The 26092-nt window shown below is 37.3% G+C and overlaps 1 protein-coding gene across 1 annotated transcript in view; it reads right to left on the bottom strand.

The window, feature by feature from the left end:
- Window positions 1-26092, bottom strand: part of Mkln1 (muskelin 1) — a 109882-nt gene that overhangs the window by 31271 nt on the left and 52519 nt on the right. Inside the window, exons 8-12 of the mRNA XM_021191194.2 lie at window positions 25392-25459; window positions 24673-24759; window positions 15671-15783; window positions 7037-7249; window positions 724-945 (exon numbers count right to left, since the gene is read on the bottom strand). Coding sequence (XP_021046853.1) covers window positions 724-945; window positions 7037-7249; window positions 15671-15783; window positions 24673-24759; window positions 25392-25459 — 703 coding nt within the window. The remainder of the gene's footprint in view (window positions 1-723; window positions 946-7036; window positions 7250-15670; window positions 15784-24672; window positions 24760-25391; window positions 25460-26092) is intronic.

Here is a 26092-nt window from a genome sequence, read left to right as displayed (position 1 = left end):
GGGAGGCAGAGGCAGGTGGATTTCTGAGTTTGAGGCCAGCCTGGTCTACAAAGTGAGTTCCAGGACAGCCAAGGTTACACAGAGAAACCCTGTCTCGAAAAACAACAACAACAACAACAAAGACAAGGAATGAAGTTACGGTGGGAAAACTATATTACAAACATACAGATTGCTTACTGATCAAATGGACAAATCTGTACATGGAAATTCACTATTATATCCTTTGTTGTAATTCATATAATGAATATTTTTAAAACATGCATGCTAAATATAAATACCATATGCTCTAATGTTTTGTTCATAAAAATAAGGATTTCATTATATGCTTCAAAAGTTAGGTTTTTTGTTGATTTTATCAATAAACTCTGGTTAAATTCTACAAAATCAATCTAAAATTAAAAAAAAAAAAAAAAAAAAAAAAAAAAAAACAAGCCAAAATTATCTTTCTAGTTGCTAAGAAAAAGTTTGCAAATGATTAAGTCCTAAAACAGAACTAACTACCCATTAGCTCGCCAAGCAGTACGGTCAGTGACAAAAGCATCTAGCATTACCTTCAGGAGTGTCTAAGCTGATGGAAATGGCTAAGGGACAGCTCACTCCTGATGTTCTATTCTCTCTGTCACTGCTGTATTAATCATTTATTTCTAGAAAAAGCACTGCTTTCTTACTGACTCTTTCCTATAAAGACACACACCACAAAATAAATGCACAGGATAGTCTTACTGAGTGGAACAGCATGCAGTGTCCAATCCGAGACTGGATGTCCTCAGGGCCAGCATTACAGGAGTCCTCTCGAAGAAGTTTCCAGGTTTGACACTGGCAGTTGAACGCAAACAACCCACTGAATTGTGGCTCACTGGCTCTGCTGTCATCTACACTGCCATTGCACGTCAAAATCCTGCCACCAAACGTGTAGATCATATGTTTTTCTGAGTCCATACACATCTGTAAGAACAAAGCAACAGATTCAACAGTTTGTTCCTTTCACATGTGCCAAAATGAGATTAGTAGATATGCTTTCACATTCTCAAAGAAACCCTGAACTTTGCTCTTAATGATGCTAAATACATGTCTTAATTATTATACACACATACTGTCCAGAAATTCAGGATAGTTTTCTAAACACCTTTTGAATTTTCATTCATCCCAAAATTGAAATGAATATATCAAGTTAAGGATGCTATGATATAAACGTTTTTACCAAAGTCACATGATCCATGATATACTGGTTTTCACTAGGAATGCATATATCACAACTCCATAGATAGTTCATGATCATAAGCTCCTCTTAATCCTCCTTAGAAAAACTCTGATCTCTCAGTCCTAGGAAAGCATCTTATTTGAGATGCTGTCGCTTGTTTAATAAGAGCAGATACCCAATATGCAAATTAGAGTGATGCAGCTAAATTAACTTCTACATGTATTTTACAAAACTCTTCAAACTATGTTGTAAAATAATACAATAAGTGGGTAGTGGAGGCACACCCCTTTAATCCTAGGATTCTTAGGAGGCAGAGGTAGTCATATCTCTGAGTTTGAGGCCAGCACAGTCTACAGAGCAAGTTCCTGGACAGCCAAGACAGAGAAAACAAAACAAAATCAAAAAACAAAAGGTATCTGCCTCCAGATTGATTTCCATAGTGTGAAGAATTTGCCTCTTTTTACATTATAAATTTAATTTTCTTTTTCTTTCTTTCTTTCTTTTTTTCTTTTTTTTTTTTTTTTTTTTGGTTTTTTTCGAGACAGGGTTTCTCAATATAGTCCTGGCTGTCCCGGAACTCACTTTGAAGACCAGGCTGGCCTCAAACTCAGAAATCCGTCTGTTTCTGCCTCCCAAGTGCTGGGATTAAAGGCGTGTGCCACTACCGCCCGGCTTATAAATTTAATTTTCATTGACTTAAGCTATGTGATTCAAAACAACCTTGATTTTTTTTTTACATTCCTTCAAACAAAAATTATAGCCTTTCATAAAATAACATGAGGAAAGAGATGTTTGTTACAAGATATTAACAATCACATCCCATCTCAAAGTCAAGCTCAAGTTCAGCTATCAAAGCTAAGTGGCGTTCAAGCTTGAAGAATATATTATATTCAGAAAGCATCGGTGCTTTCACTGAAGCTCAGCACTGGCAGCTACAAGTTTGATGCTCTTCTTCCACCGAAAACTGCTTTTGTCATATAATTACTTTTTAATTTTTATACAAAGCTATTTTAATAGTTGTAAAGGCCAATTAAAAAAAAAAAGACTACTGCAGAAAGATAAGATTCTAGCAGGCGCTCTCTGTCTTCCCCACGTTCCAGCACACAGGACATGAAGCAGGAATAACTTTTATTTATACATTATATATTCCTGTACTACTACGTATTTTTTAAATGAGAATCAATTATCAACAAATTTTCATCACTCTAGGCATCTTGATGCTGTTTACCCAGTTAATAATTAATTAGTTCTCATTTTATATTTTTATTTAGTTTTTTAATCTATATTTTTAGCATTTATTTTGAACGTGTGTGCCTGTGTCTCTGCATGGGCATATACACACGTGTGAAAAGTGCCCTTGGAGCTCAAAAGAAGGTCTGGTTCCCTGGAGCTGACATTACAGGTAGTTGTGGGACACTGGACATGGGGGCTAGGAGCTAAACTTGGGTCTTCTGCAAGAGTGCATGCTTTTACCTGCCTAGCCATCTTCAGGTCCTATTTTGTACTTTTTAATCTCTGAAAAACAGTTATAAAAACCAATGATAAATTGTGGTGTTTTTATAAAAATCTGTAAATCAAGTTTGAACAACTCGTGTGTGTGGTAACACTTGCCTTTGATCTCAGCACTCAGGAGGCTACTCTCATCTACATAGTAATTTCTGACCAGCTAGGGCTACAAAATGAAACCACCACCACCTCCTGCCTTCCCCCCATCATACACGATAAACAAAACCCTAACTGTTTTGGAAAACTACTTGTCTACTCTGTCAGGTTGATATTTTTTAAAGCCCAATAAGCAGTGGACAGTTCCAATTTTTTCTTCTATATTTTACCCATTTTCTAATTTTTTATGAATTATCACAGCTAAGTGCTATTTTATCAGACTAGAGGATACCCTGCTATTTAGTCCTAACCCATAACTCACTTTTGGCTCAGTGTATACAGCCTTCTGGTTCCTGATTTTACTGGCTGGACATGATCTGGCTGCCATCTACCTTCAGGAAAGCTTGCACAAACTGGTGACGTGCTGAAGGAAGAACACTGCTGTTTGCAGAATCATTGCTAATGTTTCCCCTGCAATAGCATCTTTATCTGTCTGCTCTGTCGATTACCCTCTTTGGTACAGAAGAAGGCCAAGGTAGAGACCTTCAGAGGACTCTTTCCCGCTACTTCCTGGCTAGCGCACATTCCATTTACTAATGTCTTAAACTGTTTATATTTAACGGGCAGTTTAGTAAGGACTTTAACATTGGTTCACACTATTTTTTTCTTGAACACCTTTGTAGATGTTGCTCTTCTGTCTCTTGACATTTGCTACAGTCTAAATATGGGCAGCATCTCCCAAATGTCTCCATGTTAATAGTTTGGCTTCACTGACAGATGCTGTGGCCTCTGGAAGGTCATTAGACCATGAGGACTGTGAGCACAAGGAAGCCTGGGAGACTCTGGTCTGCCATTTCTCTTCTGTGCTTCAGTTCATGTAAGCAGTGTGGCTCTGCCACATGGCTCTGTCCTAATGTGCTGCTCTTACCAGAATCCCAGAGCAATGATGCCACCTAGACCAGGAGACAAAACCAGTCTTTTTCTCTGAGTGAAATGCTTCAGTCATTTCATCATAGTTATAGAAAGCCAACATACAACAGAAAGTAGATGTATAGCAGTCTCATTCTAAGTGGCTTCATAATTTTGCCTAGTAACTAACCACAGTGGTTTTATGTTTAGTGTTATTAATGTCTAAGAGGTAGCTGGCTGGCTGTCCTCTGACAGTCTTCTCTGTAACCCTCTCACAAATACATTTTATGTCTGTTTTACACTACTATGATCCCTACTCTTACTTATGCTTATAAAAGTCTCCATTTCTAAAATAATGTATTCCTTGGTTTTTATTATTATTTTTACACTGTGAGGTGAAGGTGTGTGTGCACAGTGGTCTGACAAGACCGCTACATTGTAAGTTCTCTCCTTCACCTTTCCCAGGGCCCAGGGATTGAACTCAGGTCACCAAGCTTGAGTCACAAGTGCTTTTAACCCTGAGCCATCTTGTCAGCCCTCATTTCTGATTTGTATGTGGTTTCTTCCACCTGCCTTTACCATTTGGTTATCACATGTGCATTTTTTCAATGTATACTTTGTGTGTAGTTATCTTCAGTTTCAGGCTTCATTATGTTGTTAAACTGCTAGAATGCTGAAACACAACTCTCACTTTTGTTCCAAAGAAAGTATTTTTTCTCCATTATTTTCTTTCTTTTTTTCTTTTTGAGATTTATTTTATGTATGTGAGTACACTGTTACTGTCTTCAGACACACCAGAAAAAGTCAACGGATCCCATTATAGATGGTTGTAAGCCACCATTGGGTGCTAGGAATTGAATTCAGGGCCTCTGGAAGAGCAATCAGTGTACTTAACTGCTGAGCCATCTCTCCAGCCCCTCCATTATTTTCTTTAAAGTGTTCTCTAAAGATCTGGTCTTGTAACTGCTTATAATTTTTTACGTTTAAGTAAGTTGGTTTTCCTTGGACCCAACAGCTTTCACAGAGTTCCTATGGAAGAGGGACAATAGGGCTTAAGGACCCTGGTGTTACTGAACAGATGTGTGCTTCTGGGAAGTCATGTCTTGTCTAACTCTGGTTCAGAGGTGGTCTATCTCAAGGTGTCTGTATGAGTGTGCTTATATACCTGTGAGTGTACGCATGTGCCAGCGTCTGTAAGGATGTCAGATAACAAGTTGCAGAAGTCAGTTCTTTCCTTCCATCCTGTGCATACTGGAGACTAACTTGCCAACAAGCTCCTTTACCCATTAAGCCATCTCACCGAATGGCTCTCATGATTTGAGTCCTCTTAGCTCATTAGCAAAGGAACAGTGTCGCCACCTGTCAGTGTTCCCCTTTTAGAAAACACTGCTTCTTCAGCATCACGTGCTTTCTGACAATGCTACAGGTGAGTGCGCTGCCTCTCTCCCTGTGACTGCTCATTCTTGCCACTGAGGAGTCTGCCGTACTGCTACAGGGTTGACCCTGCATCTCAAGCTCTCTTCACTGCAATTGCAATGTGTGGGCTTTAACACAAGAACCAAAGTTTTCTGTCATTTTGGATTAAACTTACAAGGAATTGTGAACTTTCTCTGGCTCCCAATTTTTCTGGATATGTGACTTACATATGGTTTAAAAAACCCTTTCTGTTGGAATTCTCCTAGGCAAAGCAACAGCATGAAAAGTCTGCGAGCAAAACTGCCATATGCTCTCCAGAAAGAAAAGTATTTGAATTTCAGTTTTTAATGTTAAAAATCAAAATTAGAAAATAATTTTAAACATGTCTTTATCTTTCCTACTTTCTTCTAAATTTTGAATGCAAAGTTTTGAGCCCTACAGCATCATGGTACCACAAATGATTTTTGGAGTGTCAAAGACACAACTTAGTAAGTTCTAACTCACCGCTCATTTGCACAAAACAAAGCGTAAACTGGAGGCCGAGACAGAGGCCGCTAGCTCAGCAGCAGCACAGGCCATCACCGATTAGCTGGATTAGGACCAAAGTCCGGTTTCTTCCCCTCTCTGTTCTTTCACACTATGTAATCAGTTAAAAGCCTAGTATTATGTATATAATACTAGCCAATTTCCAAGGAACATCCAATTTTATCACAGACAAACAAATGTCATATACAACTCTGTGCCACAGCCAGACTATCGCTAAGCTATTCTATTTTCAACCTATATAAGTAATTTTTGAAAACTTCAGTACTTTTTTGGTAAAGTATTAACAATTTTTTATCAAAAAAGATAAATTGTTCCCTGATAATATCACCCGCTGATGTTCTATTCTTAACCAACCAAAATCAGCCTAATATCTTTTAGAGTCCTTTGTCCCAGAAGAACAACCCCCGAGGATGCTGTCAAGGATGGGCTTGGCTCTGAAAAACCCAATGAGAAAGGCCCTGCACGGTTCCAAACTTAACAAGAGCACTGCCATTTTTATTTTCTCCATTCTGTACCAGCCACACATTAACAAAACTATAAAAAGAATTTCAAAGCAAAGCAAAATGGTCTACAAAGAAACAATTAAAACTTGGAATTAGCTGCTATGTTAGACTGTAGGCCAAAGGTGGAAACCAGCACAATTCTATAGTTACTTCCTATTTCCTAAGTAATATACAACACTAGCTGATACAGTGGGACAGACCATAGGTGGGAAAGCTGTTGTAGACAGGCTAAGTAAGTAAAACTACCTATAAAGTTCAAAGCAGTTCCTGTTCCCTTTGACTATGATAAGGATGATAGAGAGGTACATCGTAATAATTATTTTTGTTCACACAAATTTTGTTTCCACATCACTAGTCATGATTGCCTTGTTCATAACACCATTACATGCTGAGTTTAAACTTAATCTAGAAAATGCCAAATTCCTACATAGCTCCATAACAAGTTTCTTATTACAAACAAAACTAAGTATATTTTAGCTTAACTGGAAGGAAGGTTCTAGATTTCAAACTCATTAACTAATGATTTTAAATTTCTTCCAGAAAAACAGAACAAAAAATATTAATAGGGTTAGTTGTAATTCTTATACTATATATATATATATAAAGCTCTAGATTTGTTTTTTTCTAATATTGCTCCATCTACTCTCTATACTAAAGTTTTAAATACATTAACAATTACATAAATATTAAGATTAATAGCTTAATGTTTTATCTTATTACAAATTAAAAACAAAAAAATAACCTTGCTCTTCCTGAAATCATTTTATTACCTGCCAATGGCATCAATTAGACAGCACTGTACACATGTCTAAGGCAGACCCAAAGAGCAAAGGTCACTCAGCACTATTAACTCTACTACCTGATGATCAAACACCAATTTTGGTCCACCGTCGGCAGCAGTATCTTCACTTAGTAACATCCAGGTATTAGTGTCAATGTCGTAACGGTAGAAATCACTTTTCAGAGACTTGCTGTTCCTCACAGAGGAATCCAAGTAACGGCCCAATGTATAGATTTGTCTCCGCTGAATGTCAATGCACATTTTATGACACGATCTGGCACTTGGACCATTCTGGAGAAAGGGGAGGAAAGAAAAGGAGATATCAAAAAAGCAAAGAAAAGAAATGCCCTCCTCTGCTGTGTACTTCATTAAAACTGCTAACAATTCAACTAATGTGGATCTGACAGTAGGCTAGGTAATGCTCTAAAAGAAAGCAAAAGTAGAGTGGGAGACACGAACTTTACCCTACAGGTGTTCTAAATCTGCCAGGAAGCAGGTATAAACGACTGTATCCTCTGGTCCTTGCTTTAGTACCCATCGTGTTATATTCAACATATTCAACGCACACACACACACACACACACACACACACACACACACACACACACGCCTAAGGTCAACATTAGTCACCTTTGACTGTTTTTCTCTGAATGACTCTACCTTGTTTCAACTTTGACAAAAAAACTAGCCAGTACATTTTCTCAATTAAGATTCCAGCACCCCAGATATGTCTAAATTTGTGTCAGGCTGACAAAAACCAACCTGCATACTTGCTAAATTCTGTTTCCATTATTACTGTGGATAGATGTGTTTCATTGAATCCTTACAAAACCCAATAAGGAAGCCATTATCACAACTTCACAGAGTCTAAACTACTAATCACAAAATTAGAAAGAGATGATGATATTCGAGTCCCACTGTAACCAGATTGAAAACATTAGAAAGCCCTTTCTTTTTCACTTTTATAAACAGTTGTTTTTCCTCAGAAGAGAGAAATAAGCAAAAATCTAACTGCTAATACAATGTATATGCTCATGACTGAGATGGTGAGACAGGAAAACTGCTGAATGAGTAAGAAGAGCCTAGCTGAAATATGCAGGAAATAAAAAGCCACTGTAAGTTCTTAGAACAAGACAGAACACAAAATAGCAGTATTTTAAGAGAAGTAACATAATGTAATTAACTTGATGAAACAAGGGACTATTACACAAGAAAAAGGCCTGATAATAGTAACAGTGATTGAGAAAGTAAGCTGATTGGACTCTGTGCTTTCCTACTCATACGAATTATTCTAATACATATGTTTTGGAAATTTTTTTTGCTAAGATCTCATAGGTAGGGTAGAAATTTTATTTAAGGGAAAGTTTCTTCCATGATCTTAGAAACAAAGATGACATTATATGCCGGAAGCCCATGCGGTATTTTCCTTAATGTGAAATTTTAATTTTCAAAAGAGAAATAGAAACTCTTGCTTCTGTCCAAGTGTCACCAATACCATTAAAATGACAAACTGTACCCCAGGGAGACGGAAATTAGAAATGAAGGTTATAGAAATGAAAAGAGAAAGCAACCAGAGAATGCTAACTAATATGTAGGTCCTTGGAAAGAGTGGCAGTATTTTAAATACCAATAAAGCTAGGTTTTTAGAGAAAGAAAATTCTACCAAAACTAGAAATAAACTCAGGAATATTACTAAAGAATAACAGGAATTACAAGGAAAATAATGTTTACTAAGAAAGCAAGTACAATTTGATAATAGTTAACAGTGTAGGTAAAAATTTGACAAATAAAATATGTAGATAAAATAGACACAATCCTTGAAAAAAATTATAACCTACCAAATGTTATGAGACAACGGAATAAAAATGAAGAGCCCTTTCACATAAAAAGCGAATTTATCATTCTAAAGTCTTCCTAGAACAATGGACTCAGATATCTGCCTTGGTAGATTTTATCAAGTATTCATACAAGAAATTATCAATTTTAGAAAAACTCCACTTTAAAGTCTGTTCTATTTTACCTCTGAGTTAATTTTCTGCAGATAACAGCACTCAAACTAAATTACCATGATCATAGCTAGCAGAGTTAAAAGCAGAAAGGAAAAGGAAGGGAAAGCTAATTGATACATAGTGAGAAAACCTTACAGACATACACATAAAAGTAACTGTTAGCATGATGCTATCAATAGGATCCAGCAGCTTCAAAAATCACTTAATTTTATTTTATGTGTTTTCACGCATGCATGCATGTACACATGTATACCATTTGCATGTCTGGTACCACAAAGACCAGGAAGGAACTGGATCTTGAGAAAATAGACAGTTATGAGCTGCCAGGTGGGTGCTGGGAACTGAACTCATGTCCTCTGAAAGAGTGGCACACGCTCTTAACTGTTGAGTCATCTCTTATTACCAGATCCAGCAATTTTGAATAGAATACTTCATTAAAATGTTTCTTGTAGGAATGCAAAACCAATTTTATGGCTGAAATAATCATGGCAATTTATTACATTAACAGAACAAAAAATATTAATACCAATACAAAAGGAATTTTTGACACAATTCAATACATGTTCATAATAAAACAAAAAACAAAACAAAAGAAAAAAAAAACACAGCAAAAGAGAAATAGAAAGTGCTTCAATCTGATAAAGGAATAAGGAAACTTGAAACCTAGCTGTCACTAAGCAGCAACACATAAATATTCTACAACTAAGATCTGAGGACAAGGATGGTCACTCTCACCACTCTATTTCACAGTCAAGGGCAATGGTAAAATGGGAAAGACATTAGAAAGCAATGAAGTTTTGAGGTAAAGAAGAGGAAGAGTATGTGAGGCTGGCTCTAGTCGTACGTAAAAAAATTATAGTAAAATTATATTATAATTTGGTAAAATCATAATCCAAACAAGTGCCTCTTTCTGGGGTATTTCGGGCAGTCTATAATGCCAAGTTCTTTCCATAATAACAGTTAACCATTTGCCTCTTCATTCTCATTTATAGGCTACATACTTTTCTGATACATCGAAGTCTGAATGCAGCAGCAGATGTGGCTCAACCACTTCAACTTCCTTCTATTGCATCAAACATTAAAGAGACTTGAAAAGTAGGAAACAATGCCATTTTTCTGTGGAATGGTTGTCTCAAAAAACATTTATATAGTTGTTGGTGTTCCAAGTTCATACAGTAATTTTAGATCTCGACTATACTGGGAGAACAATTACAACTAATCAAAGTATGCTTATTTAGCTGGTTATAGTGGCACAAGCCTTTAATTCCAGCCCTGGGGAAGCAGTTTGCAAGCAGATTTCTGTGAGTTTGAGGCCAGCCTGGTCTACATAGTTCCAGGATAGCTAAGGCTACATAAGTGACACCCTGTCTCGGGAAACAACAACAACAATAACAACAACAAAACCCAAATAGTATGTTTATTCAGAAATTAAGATCAAGACAGACATGTCTCAAAAGAAAAGAACCATATCAGAATTGAAAACGGACCAATGATATAGAACATGTTTTGTGAAACAATTAGAACTATAGAACTGTCCTTGATCTTGACACCTTCTCAATGCTCAAAGACCGACAGAGAGATGAACAAATGTTTTCTGAGATATCATATGATAAAATAGGCCAACATTTAGAAGTGAATCAGTATTTTTCACATGACCAAGACATAAGTGAAAAAGCATGTACAGGTTTTATAAAATCTATCCAACCAGCAAGCAAGACCATGGATTTTAACACAACAGATACAACGTGCTAAGTGATATGGACTATGTAACAAACTACCATTAAGAAACATTTGTTTATTTGAGACACAACATTAAAGAAAGCAATATGCAGCTGCCTGGAAAAGCTGCTAAAGATCCATCCCCTTGCCCCGAATACATCTATATATGGTCCAATCCTCTTCATTCCTTTCATGTAAAGCATGTCCTAGGAGAGTAAATATATAAACAGATACAAGAATCTAGCTGCCCTTGACTAACCTAGTCATTAATGGGATCTCTAAAAATCTGAATGCCATTTTTGAAAACAAAAATATGTACACCTGTTGTGGTAAATTAATTGATAAATATTGAAGGTATTTCTAATATAGTACCTCTCAATAAGCATAATCTAAAACTGAGAAAACACTAGTAAGTTTTTTAAGTATACGAAGGAATCCTAAAACCCTAAGATTTGAAAAATCACTAATATAAATAAATATCTAGTAAGTAGAGCCCTATCTAATACCTTCTTGCTCAATAATCCTATGAAGTCAGAGATGTTTAAAAAACAAGAGACACAATTAAAATATGTGTGTATGTGTGTACATGACTTTTCCAGCACTCCCTTTATGAAAAAGTAATGCAGCCTTTTCTAAGAGGACATCTCTCGCTATAAAACTCATTTGTATTAATACTGTTAGCCTGGAAAGAATACTAAAGGTGGATCAGGGTTAATAAAAATGCTTTTCTTTGTGCTTACTTGTAGTGCCAAGAAACGCAGGCTCCTATACACAACAAGTCCTCTACTACCACTTAATAACATCCCCAGGCTTTTAGTATTACCTAGCTTCCTTTCATTATTAACTACTTTAAAGAACATCTCAAACCAAGAAAAGCATACTAGCCTAGCTACATAAACATTTAAAATTATTTTCTCCTTAAGAACTCAGTCTTCCTATTAGCTTTTGATCTCTAAGTGTTTTACTAGACACATGTTTAAATAAATTCAAGTGATTAAGTTGTTTTGCTTCCTGATTGCACATCATGCTTTTGAAACGCACACCCTGAGATTCCACCACCAATAACCTATACTTATTGGTACAAAAACTTAGGTATGCAAAATAGTAACTGCTGAGTGTTCGAAACAATGAACCATTTAGTTAGAGCAGCATTACCATTCAGTCCATAGATAGACCAACTAAAGGTCTTTAGACATTGTCTGAGTCAGGGTTCTATTGCTGTGAGGAGACACCACGATCAAGGCCACTCTTATGAAAAAGAGCATTTAACTGGAGGCTTCCTTATCATTTCAGAGGTTTGTCTATTGTCATCATGGCAGGGAGCATGGCAGCATGCAGGTAGGTGCTGTGGCAGTAACTGAGAACTACATCCTGATCAGCAGGCAGAGAGGAAGAGAGAAAAAACACTCTGGACATGACATGGGCTTTTGAAACCTCAAAGTCACACAGGGTCCCCAATGGAGGAGCTAGAGAAAGTACCCAAGGAACTGAAGGGGGCTGCAACCCTGTAGGTGGAACAACAATATGAACTAACCAGTACCCCATGAGCTTGTGTCTCTAGCTGCATATGTAGCAGAAGATGGCCTAATCGGCCATCACTGGGAAGAGCCCCCTTGGTCTTGCAAACTTTATATGACCCAGCACAAGGCAAGGCCTGGGCCAAGTAGTGGGAGTGGGTGGGTAGGGGAGCAGAGGTGGGGGGAGGGGTATAGGGAACTTTCGGGATAGCATTTGAAAAAAAGAAACCTCAAAGTCCACCCAAGTGACATACTTCCTCCAACAACGACACACTTCCTAATCCTTCTCAAATAGTGCTGCACCCTGATGGCTAACCATTTAAATATATGAGCCTATGGAGGCCAATTTTATCCAAACCACCACAGGCCTCTATATAATGGAGAAACAAACTATAAGAAACCTGAGCTCCAATACTAAAACATTTTATTGGCTTCAAAGTAAGAGAAAGTATTTTCATCAAAGTAATCACTGTGATTTTTAACTTCATATTACAATGTATATGGTATAAAAAAACAATAGAATGAGCCGGACATAGTGACAAATGCCTGTTCCATCATAGAACAGGTAAAGCCAGGAAGTGGCAAAGTTCAAGGATAGCCAGACTGCCCTATCTAATGAGACCATGTCTCAAAAACACAAAACATCTGACAAAGCCTCACACCCAAATACCCATTCTCTTGGATTTTGTATTTATTCTTTTGCTCTACTCCAAAACTAACTTTTTATTAATTTACCTCATCTATTTACTTTCAAAAGAATAAGAGTATTGATTAGTTGTTTAAAGTAAATTCTGAATAATATGCTTCATGCCTATAGGGAATTCAGACCCTAGGTGGGAAAACAAGAATGCAAACCAGTTTCAGATGAAACACCAAAAGAGGTTTAAATTCCGCGTAGTCCCAAGAAAGGCTACAATGAATAGGGAGAGTGTCAAGTGAGCTTTCAAGAACATACTGACTGAGGCTGGAGACACACAGGGCAAACCCTGGCAAGTGAGACAGGGGCAGATGCGGCTGAACTGCAGGAATGGTTAAATGTGGTTGTTACACAGTCAGGTACACTGCTGGCAAGTCAGTGAGGGCTAAACCTGCAATACAAATGGAAGCTTTCACTAAAGTAAAACAAATATGGGTAGACTCCTTGTTTTATTATTGGCTCCCTTCCATACATACTTCCCCATACCCTTTAACATCCCACCACACACTGACTCTGGATGTAGTTGTTCATAGCTTCATCCCCTGGCAATCTTGTTCTTGCCCCAAGAACAAGTTCCAGTCAGCTATAGACAGGCAAAGCAATTAAACAAAAAGAGGCTGAAGAATCCTAGGCTAGTCAACAGCTGTTCCCCAGTGAGTGCACCCAGCCAACCTACTGCTTCCCAAGAAAACAAAGGCTTACTAGTATGCAACATTGAAGTCCTATTAGTCACTAACGTTAGAGAGAACTCAACAGAGACCAAAGTAAATGTTTCTAAAAGTCTAATAACTCACTAATTTTGTTTATTTGCTTAGACGCGGGGTCTAGATGTGTGGCACAGGTTAATCTCGAACTTCCCTGTGTAGATACAGCTGGATTCAAACTTTTAGGCAACCCCTAAGATTCTGCTCAGCATGGTCGTACATTTCTGTAATTCTAGGAAGATGAAGAAGGATCACAAATCAAAGCCAGTCTAGGCCATTTTCTAAGTTAGAAGAGGTAGGGAGTGGAGAGGGGAAGGGAGGAAAGGAGACAGACAAGAAAGAGCAGCATCAAGAGGAATGGAGAGGAAAGGACACTTGAAATGAAGCACCGACTCAGTGGACCTTTGGCATGAATTTGATGTAATCAGTGAACAGGGAAGATTTTAAGATGAAGCCTATGCTTACTGACATAACAGTTGCAGATATATTAACTTAATTCAAAACATCTGAGAATAAGTAAATTGACTTTAGATATGTCTTTATGTTTGTTGAGTACAGGAAAAACATTTCAGAAAATGATCCTTTAATACTGAAGATTGAAGACCGTTTTCTGTTGGGTTGTTTTTTTGTTTTTTTAATGTACTTGGGATTAGAAAAAGAAATTAGAATTTCAAGGTTTTATGGAAAATAACTATTCCCCAAATGATTAATCCTTGGAGCAGCCTAAGTAAGCAAGTACCCAGTGTTCAGAGTCTGAAGGCACATCACCAGGTATTTCCAATCAGCCTTCCTAAACAAAATCAGTGGGCTTGATTTAGGTCTTTTTCATTTCTTTCTGTTATAGTTTATTTTCCAGTCTACAATCTGAAACAACTTAGATGGAAAATATAATAAAAAATTCTACAATGATTTGAGAGCAAAGATAACTATTTCCTTTTCCATACACACACACACACACACACACACACACACACACACACACACACACATTATACATACATACATACATACATATATGTATGTATAAATATATATACACATACATATACATATATAATCATGTAATTACTTAATTCAAAACCATAAATGAAGGCCATTTTCATTATAGAAATGCTTCATTTATACATATGTAGGCACAAACACAAATAGGTAGTATTTTACTTAAAATAAACATCACTTATGAAAACTGACAGGTCTAGCTTAATGATGAGAAGTCATCCTTAGAAATGCATTGTTAGGCAATTTCAGTATGTGTCAGCATTCTATACTATATCTATATAAACAACGATTTCTGTCTTGACTATACACGACTGTACAGTGAAATAATGAGGGGCTAAAACAGGGTGACAAGGAACTGGAGAGCTGGCTCAGCAGGTAAGAGCACTTGCTGCTCTTGCAGAGGACCTGGGTTCAGTTCCCAGAACCTCTGCATGGTAGGCCACAACCATCCATAACTCCAATTCAGGGGGATCTGATGACCTTTTAACACCTCTGCAGGCCTGCATGTGATGCACATACATGCATGCTGGCAAAACACTCATAAAGAAAAAAATAAAAGGTAATTTTTTTAAAAAAGCTAGACAGTGTGGACGTCAAAAGTAGACATCAAAAGGCTGCTTTCCAGAGGAAATACAATTAAGATGGTGGAGGCTAGACTAACTCAGTAACACTGTACTTTGAGGCCCTGTGCTCCATCCTTACCAGTGCATGGGGGAAAAAAAAGAATGTGGGCAACAAGAGTAGAGTGCTGAGGCCTGAAAAGATGCTACACAACTATACTGCTAAGGTAAAGTGCTCAAAAGTTAAACAACAACATCAACAACAACAACAACAACAACAGAAACCTATTGCTATCTAACTCTCCAGAATAGACTTGGCTAAATATACCAGTAATTGATGATCCAGGGATAAAAATTCAAATGCAAGAGTTCTTAAAGCTAATTGATTGTCTTCAAAATTCTTTTGCTACAACTGTAGGGAAACATCAGAGAAGAAAATAAGCATGCAGAAAGTGTATAACCACACTCCTACCATGAGATAGATGAATGAAAAGACTAGGAACTTGCCTCTTTCTCAGTGTCTCTAGAAATACATGTCCACTGGTTCTCCTTCACACTGTATGCCCAGAAGTCAGCAAGATCTTGTGTTCCATCCCAGCCACCAAACAAATAAACAGTTTCTATGAAAATCAAAGAAAGTACGTATTAAAAACGCCTTAAGGATAAGGGTATAGGCACCAGACTCACTCAATTGTTTCAAAACATACTTAAGAAGGTACTTTTCATAATTTTTACAGTGATAAATGTGTAGCTTTCAAAATGTACTTCAGCCATTCTTAAACCTAAGTTTGTGGAAAGACTGCTTTAGAACTATATTTTGAGAAATTTATTTAAAAATTAGATCACTAGACCATGTCCCCCAGGATTCTGATTCTAAAGTTCTTTAGTAGATAAAGAGTCTGTATTTTTAAAGTGTCCCAGATAAAGTTGGTGTAGTCAGTTTAAGAATGTGTTGGACCATGTGCAGTTTATATTATCAGCTCAACAATGCAGCATCATTTTAGCGACTAAAGACTCACAGCATTACTCAAAACTCTAAAAATCAAAACTTAGAATACTCAGGGAAGAAGAGTGCCATGAGGAGGCATGGATGTTACTAGGAGGCGATGGAGAGGATCACATTAAAGGCGATGTCGCCTTAATGCCAAAGCAATGGTTAAAACTAGCTAAATATTAAGAATAAACTAATATAAAACATTAGTAGTCCTGTAAGAACTGAGCTAACATTTTACAAATATATTAATCTAATACCTTAAGAAATAAATATATTGTCACTCTGAAATGTCTACTGCATTTATACTTTATTACTGTAACAAAATTATTTGTCTCATTGAACCTTTATACAACACTATATCATAGATCCTTCCCTATATAAAGCCTTTCCTTTTGTTAAGTATCTCCCCCTTTGTAAATGTTGTACCTACTGATTACAAACTGTCAAGTCACTGACCTATTGAAGTGTCTGTTTTAAGATTATACACATGGCAGCTATCATCTAAATTGTGGCTGACCATGAAGACATGAAATTCAAAACTGCCTGTGGAAATACTCTAACACTAAGAAAGCTCTTTCTAGTCAGAGTTGGGCTGTAAACTAAGATTTTGTCATTTTCAAATTTTAAGCAACTTTTCTAAGTGAAATGTTCATAAATGCTTCACCTGCTCTCAGAGTAAGAACAGTCCACTGGAGGAAGATTGAGATCTAGTGCTAACTGGATATTATGGCTCAAAACTGAAATGTCTCCCAAAGGCTATTCTTGAAGTAGGTCCTAGTTGGTGGCAGTAACTGGCGGTTCTGGAACTCTCAGAAGGAGGCCTTAGTTGTAAGAGGTAGGTTACTAAGAGTGTGTCCTTTAAGATGCTATGCTGTCCTGGCATGCCTGGCCTCTTTCCTGGCCTCCACTGTGTGAGTAGTTCTGCCAGCCCTTTCCTACACTGAACATAACTCCCCTAAAACTTGTCAGGTGTATTGTCACAGTGACAAAAGGCCTTGACTAATGAAGAAACTTGATTTCAGAGAAGTAGGCCTGTTGTTGCCGCTGACTAACAAGGCCATGTGGTTCCTTGAACTTGGTTTGTAGAAAGAGCTTAGAAATGTTTAGGGCGGGCTGGTGAGATGGCTCAGTGGGTCCAGAACCAGAGTTCAAATCCCAGCAACCACATGGTGGCTCATAACCATCTGTAACAAGATCTGATGCCCTCTTTTGGAGTGTCTGAAGACAGCTACAGTGTGCTTACATATAATAAATAAATAAATCTTAAAAAAAAAAAAAAGAAAAAGAAATGTTTAGGGCAACAGCCTAGAGAACAACTAGGATGGCAGAGGGAGAGCTTAGCTGGAGTCCCAGTGGAGCTCAGAAGACCATGTGACTGTGTTTACGGTGACAACTGGAAGCAAAGGGCAGGTAGACAGACTTGAAAACCTTTGTTTGTTTAGAAAAACTACGCAAGTTTGAAACATGAAGACATGGTTTCTGAAGAGCTTGGTGCCATTTCAAAAGAAGCCAGGTTCTCTTCAATGTGACAATAGGAAAGATGCCACAGGAACATGTCGGGAATTGGCCAGATGCCCATCCACTGCAAAGAGTAAACAAATTAGAAGACTTTTCATTGAGAAATCAGAGCCTCCAGGGCACTATGACCTCACACCAAATGAGGTTATTTCCCAAAGATGATTTCACCATGCTGATCTACTCAGGCACCCTGAGCCCTCTTACACTGTCAGTGGACTTTGGTGTAGTTTACCTAATGTGCTGGTTTTGCAGACATATAGAATGCTAGAGTCAAAATCATGAAGGTTTCTACTCAAATTTCAAAGAAAGGCTTAGAAGTGAGACAATGTATACATAGAGTTCCTGAAAGGGAAACACATGAAGCTGTGGGAACGAAGCCAAAGATACAAATGAACACCAGAAGTTAAGAGATTTCAGGAACATGGGATTATACTGAGGACTGCTGCAGGCAATGAGAAAAGCTAGCTTTAAAGAGAGGCCATGTGAGTTTTAACCATCAAATGGTGAGAAGAAATCCCTCTTAGAACTGTGCTCTCAATGTTGTTTCTGAAAAGCAGGTCTCTTCCTCGTATAATAACATCACTCACGTACCCTGGAGACTGGAGACAGGTTATAAACTTTATTTCTATAAGTCCGTTCCTCCACTTTGGAATGAAAATATTTACTCTTGTCATTTTTTTTATGTTTGAAGTTTACCTAGCTTATTTTATAGAGACCTACCTTTAAAAGCTTGAATCTTAGCGGAGATTTTGGATTTGAACTTCTACCCCTTACAGGCTGACCCTTAGAGGCTTGGTCATCACTAAGAAGCACTACTTCAGTAGGTTCTAGGAACTTTAGGAGGTGGGTATGGCTAGAAGAAGTAGGTCACTGGAGCAGTGTGCTTAAGGGTCGTATCTTAGTTTCCTGTCTATCCTCTCTCCATTCTTCCTTCCCTCCCTCCCTCCCTCTGCTTCATGGCCACCATAATGGACTAAAAACCTCTAAAACTGTGAACCAAATTAAATACTTCCCCCCCCAAGCTATTTTTCTGAGGTATCTGGTACCAATGGCAGGAGATTATTAATCTTATTACAAAACTCTGTTGAGAATCCCCCAGATCTAAGTTATACAAAAACATTCTGAAAGTTGTCAAAAATGAACATTTCTATTTTTAAAAAGGAAAAAATTAATAAAAACAAACCTCCAGTTACCTTTCAGTGTCTAAGAATCCCAGACACAGTAACAACTGTACTACTGAACTGGACTCCAAGCTAACCAATACCTGGAATCCCTTTGGCACTATAAAACTATAAAACAATCTACTATCATTAGTTAAATAACATTGTTTTCTAAATGACATACAGTAATGTCCAGACACATAATTTTACAGGAAGAAGAAATCAAAGAATTTTCATCTGGCTTAAGATTATATGCCAAGACCTCACTATAACAGCAATTAACCCTGTTAATTTCTGAAGCTTGTAGAGGGAGGACCATATAACTAAAATAGCAATAGCAATTGACCTTTTGTTTTATAGTACTTCTGGGCACCCTCTGGACAAGGTTACCCTGGTTCATTAACTTTAATAACCCTTCCTCTTAGGCTCTGAGTTCTCAATGTTCTTTCTGAAAAGCAGGTCTCTTTGTACGCATAAACTCTCACAGCAAAGAAAGCCCACATTTCCACAACAGCCTCATTGATAGCCGAGCAAAATAAAATCTGGCACAGGGCAAGCATCCCAACAGAATTAAGCCAAGATGTCATTCCTGTCCATGGAAGCTTTGTGGCCCAACTGAAGTAATAGTACAGTGAAATGAATTCTGTAAAAACTTTTTTTTTTGATATACCCAAATAAAAGAGGCATAACAAAAAATTTTAGTTACGTCACCTAATCACTTAAGTCTCACAAAGATAAATCATCCAGAAACAAATACCAAAAATTGTCATTAATGCATAAAAGATAAAAAGTTTAAACTATGAAGCTATCTAAAGAGAACTATGGAAAGAAATACGGTGTAGAAAAGAAAGGAAAAGCTTAAATCTTAGCAGGGAATCTGGCCTACTGGAAGTCCATGGCCACACACACAAGTTCTGTAACGACATGCGTGTATATCCTGAGGAACACAATCTTCCTCAAGCAGCAACCTTTTTCTTTTCAGTATTTTCCCTTAAAGGAATACTAGCTATCCTGGCTATGCATTTCTCTTAGCACTCCAACAATATCTATTTGAAAAGATTAAAGCACTGATTTGAACTTACAAACCACTGAAAAGAAAGTTGGAATAGTTCCTTGGCCTTGAAAACCTTACAATCTGGTTGTGACTGTAAAGGGTATGTAAGTGACCACAGGGCAGAGGAGACCAAGTCCCATACGAAGGTAAAAGCACAACTGGTAATCTACGACAGAGAGAGTAGCTTTGTGTTCTGGTAAGTCAAACGAGGCGCAGAAAAGCTGTTCAAGCCAAGCAAAATGAGTAACAATGATATGAAGACAGCATGGTGACAGTGTTTTAAAGGCATAAACTCCAAAGTCTTGACTCTCTACAGCTGTGTGACCACTAACGTTCTTGAACCACTAGTTTCCTAATTTCTAAATATGGTTATCTTTCATAAAGACACAGTGAAGACCAATACACTGCAGTCAAAGAAGTTAAACTATATGATGAATAATTAGATAAGAGAAAATGTATAAAAAATAAGGACCCAAAGGTAGTAGCCAGACAGGAAGTTTTAAAAGACAGGCGGTGACTAGATCAAGTCAAAGTTCAACTATTAGGGCTTAAACTTAATCCCACAAACACTGAAGGAACTACAGAAAACCTATGGCAGAGGGGTTAGGATCTGAACTTGCTGCAGAACTGACTGAAAAGGAAGACATAGGGGATGAGAGAGATCAGTGGCAATATGATTAATAGTAGCCTACTTTCAAAATTTCAAGCCAATTTCATTTAAGAGACCATATCAGGCAGTCACCAATCAATCCACAAATTAGCATTTCATAAATGTTACAATTAAACTATAATTCTTGGGTACAAAGGACTAACATTTAGTATTAGAACCAAATAAACCATGGATCTACAGTGCTACAATTTACACATTGAACATGAATTAAAAATAAGGGAGGTATGTTAAAACAAGTAAAGAATTTGGCCTTTGTACACCATTTGCACACATTTTTGTATAGTAAAACAGGCTTTTTGCTTCAAGAACTCAACTTCAATACCTACCACTCTTAGTAAATCAGACTGTTGATTGCATAAACCTCCACAAGATGGCACACTACAATTAAACAAGTTTGTCCATTTTGAAACTACAGACTGTATCAACTATGTCCTAACAGATACAGCCAAAAAGTCAGACACAAAATCAAGTGTCAACAAGAAGGCAGGAGCCATAGAAATGGCTCAGTGGATAAAGTCTGATGGCCTGAGTTAACCTGACTACACAAAGTTGTCTTCTGACCTCCATATATACTTTGTGACACTCATGCCCAAACACAAATCATAAGCAGCACAAAAGGCAGAATTGTAGCCACATGAATGTCTAATTGTAGTTAACAACCCAAACTCGACTTTATTCACTTCATTAAAAAGCTTAATGGAAACTGAGATAGTTTTTTTAAGCACGTTAATATGGTTGCTACAGAGGTAGCTCAGGGTTCAGAGAGTTACAGGGAGCCTCTGTGACAATTCCACCAGCTTCTTTGCAGGTATCAAAGAATGGCTGGGCGATGGTAGCGCACGCCTTTAATCCCAGCACTTGGGAGGCAGAAGCAGGCGGATTTCTGAGTTTGAGGCCGGCCTGGTCTACAAAGTGAGTTCCAGGACAGCCAGGGCTATACAGAGAAACCCTGCCTTAGGAAAAAAAAAGAATGGTATTTGTTACCTGAGTCTTATAATCTACTCAGATGGCAGTAGTGGGATTTATACTTTAAGTTTATATAATTTAGCAATAATTACACAGGAAGAATAAATAACCTAAGATAAGACATTCTATGCTTAAAAAACACATCTTTTCACACAACCTGTTTTACCTAAATCACAGTTGAAACCCAATTCACAATGAAAGAATATTAAGTAAAGAGGTATCAGTTTCTGAGACTATAGTTAATAAAACTAACATACCGATAGATACAGTAGGACACTGTATCACATTTCTCTGCTACTATGGAAAGTACAATATGGTTCATGATGGAAGAAGTTTTGGCAATTAAATATTAAAATGTAAGTATAAACTTTTATGGTTACTTTACCCTTGGATCTGGCATTAAGCAAGCTTCTATTCAAACTACTGACGGGAAAACACTGAAACTTTTAACCTGAATGTTTAAGAAAACAAGGTATATGAAACACTGGGAAGGAACAACTGCTTTGGCATAAAACCACATCAAATAAGCCAAAATAAAACTTACTTAGTTTTACAGGCATACACCATTATGCCTAGCTGTACTTGGCTTTTAATTTATTTCCATACATGACTCACTGCTATTTGTAGCTATTTTATTTTTTCCCTTTTAAGCCTTGCTGGAAGAGGAGCGTTGACTTCTACTGTATCCTGTACCTGACCTACTGTTAATGGACACGCCTGGTACAGGCATGAGACAGCACAATGCCCCACTCCACCCAGCCCTGCTCACACCTCAATTAACTCATATAAACTCTGAGACTAGGAGAAACCTCAACAATAGACTCAAACAAGTAAGACCCCCCGGGAAGGTTTGTTGAAGACCTGCTCTTGGTCATCCACATACCCGACAACAGCAGAGGAAAACAACACAAAGGCTATATACAGCATTGCACCTAGCTAGGAAGGACCTTAGCATGACTTACTCCCATCTCCTTTGAGAGCATACATCACTGACCACACTAGAAGAATAATCATGGGACTAGACAGATTTACTGCAGAATTTAATAAAACCTTTTACGAACCAAGAACAATGTTCTTCAAACTATACCATAAAACAGAAAGAAAAGACTATTTTTAAACTCATTCTATAAAGCCAATATTATCCTGGTAACAAATATAAAGACATAACAAAAAGAACATATATACTACATGTATATGTAAAAATCCTTAATAAAAATATTGCAAACCAAATTCAATTAATACTGTGACAGATCATACACCATGATCACATTGGTCTCATTCTAAGAATACAAAGATGTATATGCAAATTAACAAATATTATACAACACATATAAACAAGAGGGCAAAAATAATCACATAACCATCTTCATACGATAGTAGATTATCATGCTGAATGAGAAAACTGAAAGCATTTCATCTAAAATTGCCATTATTTAATGCAATATTTTAAATTTTAAGCAAAGTAATGAGAGAGATTAAAGGGTTACAAGTACAAAGAAAGGGAGAGGGAGGGAAAAGGGAGAGAGATGGAGGGGGAGGAGAGAGAGAGAGAGAGAGAGAGAGAGAGAGAGAGAGAGAGAGAGAGGCTGATTTCCAGGTTACAAGTAGAGTACCCATCATAAAAAGATTAAAATCCGGCACTAGTAGATGGCTGCGTCAGTAAACCGCTTGTCGCATACACACGAGCCCCTGAGTTTACCCCAGTACCCAGTCTGTACTATCAGAGCTAGGGAGACAGAGGCCAGGAGGCGCCCAGCCAGTCTAGGCAAACCGGTCAACTCTCAATTTACAGGGACTATCTCAAGACGCAGAATGGACAGCAAATGATGGCATCCATTGCCAACCTGTCTCTACATACACATGCATAAATTGGCAAAAACACACACATGGGTGTGCACACATGAACACGAGTACACACAATATGTTTATGTAACACACAAGATTAAATCACATGACTGTAATAATCATTCCTATTATACTTGTTAAAAACACAGTTTCTATAGTTAGCCAAACAGGAATGATGGTATGACCCTGGACCACTTAGAATCTGCTACAATTCTGTCTCTAGTGCATAAAACAGACACCTTCATCTTCTCAGTTTCCCAAGAAGAACCTCTGCTAAATGTAATCTTCAGTGGCACTGTAAAACTAAGTTCTGTCCTGACATTTGCTATCAGTTGAATCTTTCTTTTCCACCTTCAAATTCCATAACCTATTTTTAAATTATCCTTCTCTCATATGTGCACGCTCCCTGTCATGTATGGTCTCTTTCCCACAGACAGCAGAGTAATAAGCACTCTGGAGCTTCCGCCTGTTAAAGGTCAGCTTTAAGTGTCAAGGTCGCCAAACTGGAACAAAGTGCATTTTGCTGAGGAAATTTAAGGGGCTTTTCCACACAATTTCCCTTAGTGTGTTAATAACAAGAAAACAGTCTATATACAAGTCTGCCTCTTTAATAAACACACCTAGGCAAGCTTGTTACTCTGATACAGGAAAGCAAGCGCTTAGGAGGCTGCACGCTATTCAAGCCTACTTATGTAGGTCAGGCGAGTATTTGCGAGGAGGGGCACAGATTAGGAAGCAAGAACCTACTCCTTGAAAGAAAAGTTTTCCAAAGACTCTAACAGAATCCTCAAATTCTAAAGTTACTATATATTTAACAAAGTTTAAAAGTGAAGTATTCAATCTTATTACTAATAGTTTTTGAAAATTGTCAGACTTAGTATCCAAACTGCATTTTTCTAACTATTCACAAAATAATATGAACCTACAATATTTTTACTCAAGTACTAAGGCAGCACAACAAAGTAACAAAATGGTATAAATACTCTTAGAAAAAAGTAAAATGCTGTTTGAGCAACTACTGGCATTATACAGAGTAAAGGTTTATACACTATAACTACAGGAAGGCCAAGTTTCTCTTAGGGTATCTAACTTCATTAGCAGAGCAGCCTCCTCGCTCACTGTGAAGTTTTAGACAGGCAGTCAGTGCTTATTGTCTTTGCTACTCAGTTTAATGAATAATATTTAACCTTGTCATAAATGGAAAGAGCAGTGTCCACTCCTATAAGCTATCTTAGATGTAGGCAATGATACATATGGCGTGCAGCTTCAGAATGATACTGAACTGCTGCTAACGTGACTCACCTGTCTGGACGTCAATGACCATTTGATGGCCCCCTCTCATTCCTGGTCTGTTATCTTCTCCATCGCCTGGAGAAGAAAATATATTTTCTATAAAGAAATAATAAGCAAGGATTCACCCACTAAGTTACATTCTTGGCTCTAAGGTTACAGGATGCTAATATCACATCTGATATAAACCAGAAGGCCTAAGGTTTTCTAAATAAATCTCCCATTAGCTGAAATTATAGTAGTTTGGCAAATAAACTTCCCTGGGTTTTGTATGTAAATTGATATTATCTAACTCTGTACTAATTACACAAGAACACTATAAAATAACTGAAACATCAACTTTTATACAGTTTTAAGCTACTTAATGATAAGGAATATGAGAAATGCATTGTTAGGTGAATTCTGTTTTTGTGTATATATCAGTATATTTACACAAATCCACATGGATTGCCTATTTTATACCTAGATATATGGCAAAACATATTACTATACTAAGTATTAACTTTAGGCAATTACAATGTCTGCATTTTTCAGAATACATAATTACAGAAAAGGCTCAGTACTTATACTAGATAGGAATTTTTCAGCTCAATTAAAAGTTCCTGGGATCATCATTATTGACCAAAATGTCACTATGAAACATATGATTGTATACAGAAACCAGAACAAAGCCAAAATCTTTCATCTACTCTGTACTCAACAATTCTTTCTCCTTTGTCACAGTCAGGTACCCTTTAGATCTTGCATTTCATTTTCACTGAGCCATGCCCTCTTCTCTCCTCCAGCCAGTCTGATTTCTCTCAAAAATAATTTTAAAAAATACTAAGATATTAATTTTTAGCATTAGTGGTTTGCGTATTTAATCTGTTTGAAAATATGTATCTAAATAAAATCTCCTTACATAGGACTATAAAAATGTAAGTATGTTCACACAACATATATAAGCTCAAGAGGAAATTTCAGTGTATATTAATGATTAAAGCTATAAAAAGGTTTCTCACAAGGGACAAGAAAGTCTTGGAAATATATAAAGACCACAAGAAACAAGTGAACACCTCCTGAACCATCTTTCTTTAATGTAAACTTATGCAATAAAACGTTGCTTCTATCTGACAAGAGTCAAAAGACAATATACAATACAGTAACAAAAAAATCCCACCATACAAAAATAAGGGGCTAATGAAGAAGATTAAGATTCTGAGTTTGAAAAACCAAACCAAACAAACCAACCAGTCCCTATTAGACATAAAGGCCCTGTAGTGGCTATTCCTGGTTGTCAACTTGACTATATTTGAAATGAATTACAATCCAGAATTGGAAGGCTCACCAGTGAACCTAATCTGGAGACTGGGAGATAGAAGTTTCTGATCTGGATCTTGGTATGGAGATCTTGAGACACAGTGGTGATTGAATCCAGAAGATTAAGACAGGG

The sequence above is a fragment of the Mus pahari genome, chromosome 2 (genome assembly GCF_900095145.1).
Source record: "Mus pahari chromosome 2, PAHARI_EIJ_v1.1, whole genome shotgun sequence".
Lineage (NCBI taxonomy): Eukaryota > Metazoa > Chordata > Mammalia > Rodentia > Muridae > Mus > Mus pahari.
Note: the sequence above shows the minus strand (reverse complement) of the source record. Positions and strands in the feature narration are given on the sequence as shown.